Source organism: Protobothrops mucrosquamatus, unplaced genomic scaffold, assembly GCF_001527695.2.
Source record: "Protobothrops mucrosquamatus isolate PMUCROS unplaced genomic scaffold, P.Mucros_1.0 scaffold2142, whole genome shotgun sequence".
Taxonomy (NCBI): Eukaryota; Metazoa; Chordata; class Lepidosauria; order Squamata; family Viperidae; genus Protobothrops; species Protobothrops mucrosquamatus.
Genome location: NW_015388240.1, coordinates 127,069 through 128,939, shown reverse-complemented (window position 1 = coordinate 128,939; position 1,871 = coordinate 127,069). Strand labels below are relative to the sequence as shown.

At 37.0% G+C, this 1,871-nt stretch overlaps 1 protein-coding gene across 1 annotated transcript in view; it reads right to left on the bottom strand.

Moving 5' to 3' along the window:
- Positions 1-1,283: 1,283 nt before the first annotated feature.
- LOC107294897 (kynurenine formamidase) overlaps positions 1,284-1,871 on the bottom strand; it is a 13,091-nt gene continuing 12,503 nt past the window's right edge. Inside the window, exon 11 of the mRNA XM_029285732.1 lies at positions 1,284-1,525. Coding sequence (XP_029141565.1) covers positions 1,496-1,525 — 30 coding nt within the window. The 3' untranslated portion in view covers positions 1,284-1,495. The remainder of the gene's footprint in view (positions 1,526-1,871) is intronic.

The window sequence follows — 1,871 nt, the reverse complement described above, 5'->3', positions numbered from 1 at the left end:
TACCATTTCGGACAAATGGCTGTCCAGTCTCTTCTTAAAAATTTCCAGTGTTGGAGCATTCACCGCTTCTGGAGGCAGGTTGTTCCACTGGTTAATTGTTCTCACTGTCAGGAAGTTTCTCCTTAGTTCTAGATTGCTTCTCTCCTTGATTAGTTTCCACCCGTTGCTTCTTGTCCTGCCTCCAGGCGCTTTGGAAAATAGCTTGAACCCTCCCAATTGTACACAGGATCCATCTGAAAGTACTATTAAAACATATCACATCAAACTAAATAAAGTGAGTTTTAAAAATCCCCCATCCGATTATTTTTAGACAAGAACAGCAGAATTATAGGTAATAATGGAATGAAAATTATTTAGAATAGTGACTATTGCTCATTCTTTGCAGATAGCTGTGATCTGTGCTTTGATAGTGGTCTCAGATGGCACTCATATACAAATCATGACTATCCATAAGGAATCACATGGATCTGATATCTTCCTTTTAAAAATAAAGTTAAAGTAATATTTTACTTTTTTCAGATTGTATGATTTGCCAGCCAGAATGAGCACAATGTACAGCAAAAATATGTGATATTTAAAGAAAATTACATAAGTAGCTCTTTGCCCAGGCTAATTCTTTAAAATTTATTATTTTTTCTTACACTTCCATTGTTCTCTGGTAAACTTGCTCTGAATTGCAGTTTAAAGGTTCAGTTACAAATGTAAATAGTTGCTTGATATTTTTCTTTCTCCCTGTCTTTGCCTTTTATCCAATTGTTGCCAGTTAAACTATTTCTAATCTTTGCTAATATTCAATACATAGTACCAACTATACTTTCGCTAGATGGACTGAGCAGCTGTGTCTTTGCTCTGATCTAGATGCAAAGATTAGCTAAGATTGATCCAGGTGCAAACTAAACTGGAAATTAGCTACAGTAATTTCCTAACAAAAATTGATTTGAGGTAGGAGGAAAATGGGCTGGATGATTCCTTTCCGTTTGTATGAAGACATACATAGCCCTCAAATGCACAGGAAGCCACAACCCAAAAAGAACAGTTACAACCGAGCTAACTCATAATTTTACTACTATGACCGTGATGGCTTTATATGCATCCAGAATATCATATGCAGTTGCTGTTCAAAGGGAAGAAAATATGCCGGCAGTTTGAGACTAAAGCAAAATAAAGAAAAGTGGTAATTGATGCAGCAATTTTGTATTGCTCACAGATTCATTCCCAACCTGCATCCAGTGGGCCAAGTAATGTACAACTATGATAAAGATGTAATTCAGGCTCTGGTTTTATTGCTTTCATCTCTTATGCCATAATAGATGTCACAGTGTGAGAGCAGAGATGGACTGTTCAAAGTTCCACGTGATATCCCTGGTCTCAATACATCTGCAACTGAGAAAAGAAATAGGCAGAAAGCTCAGTCCTTGTTTGACCTAAAGGAGTTCAGTGGGAAGACAGTGGAGAAAAGGACAGCAGGCAGACCACAATTGTTCTTTTACTGGCTTCAGCCACTTGAAATCATGTTCAAAATCACCTGTAACACAAAGAATAAGGAAATGTAACTCTTCTCTTATTGCAAGAGTAATAAGTTCCTGTTGAATCAGCTGCCACATTACTCAGTCAATTTGTGCTTGCAATGGGCCTGTGAGTATAGGATTCTTTACTGTGTTTTACAAAATGTACTTGACAAACTGCAAAAAAGGAAAAGGTCATGTTGTATTTTGGAAATGTGCAAATCCAAAAAATGTTGAAAATGGCCTCTTTGAAAGTATTTTGGCTTCCTAATTAGCCTTTCACTGCATCAGGAGACAGATGCAAATAGAAAAAGCCCAAATTATTAGCCACATTGGCCTCATGCAGGAATATGTGCAGGTAATTCT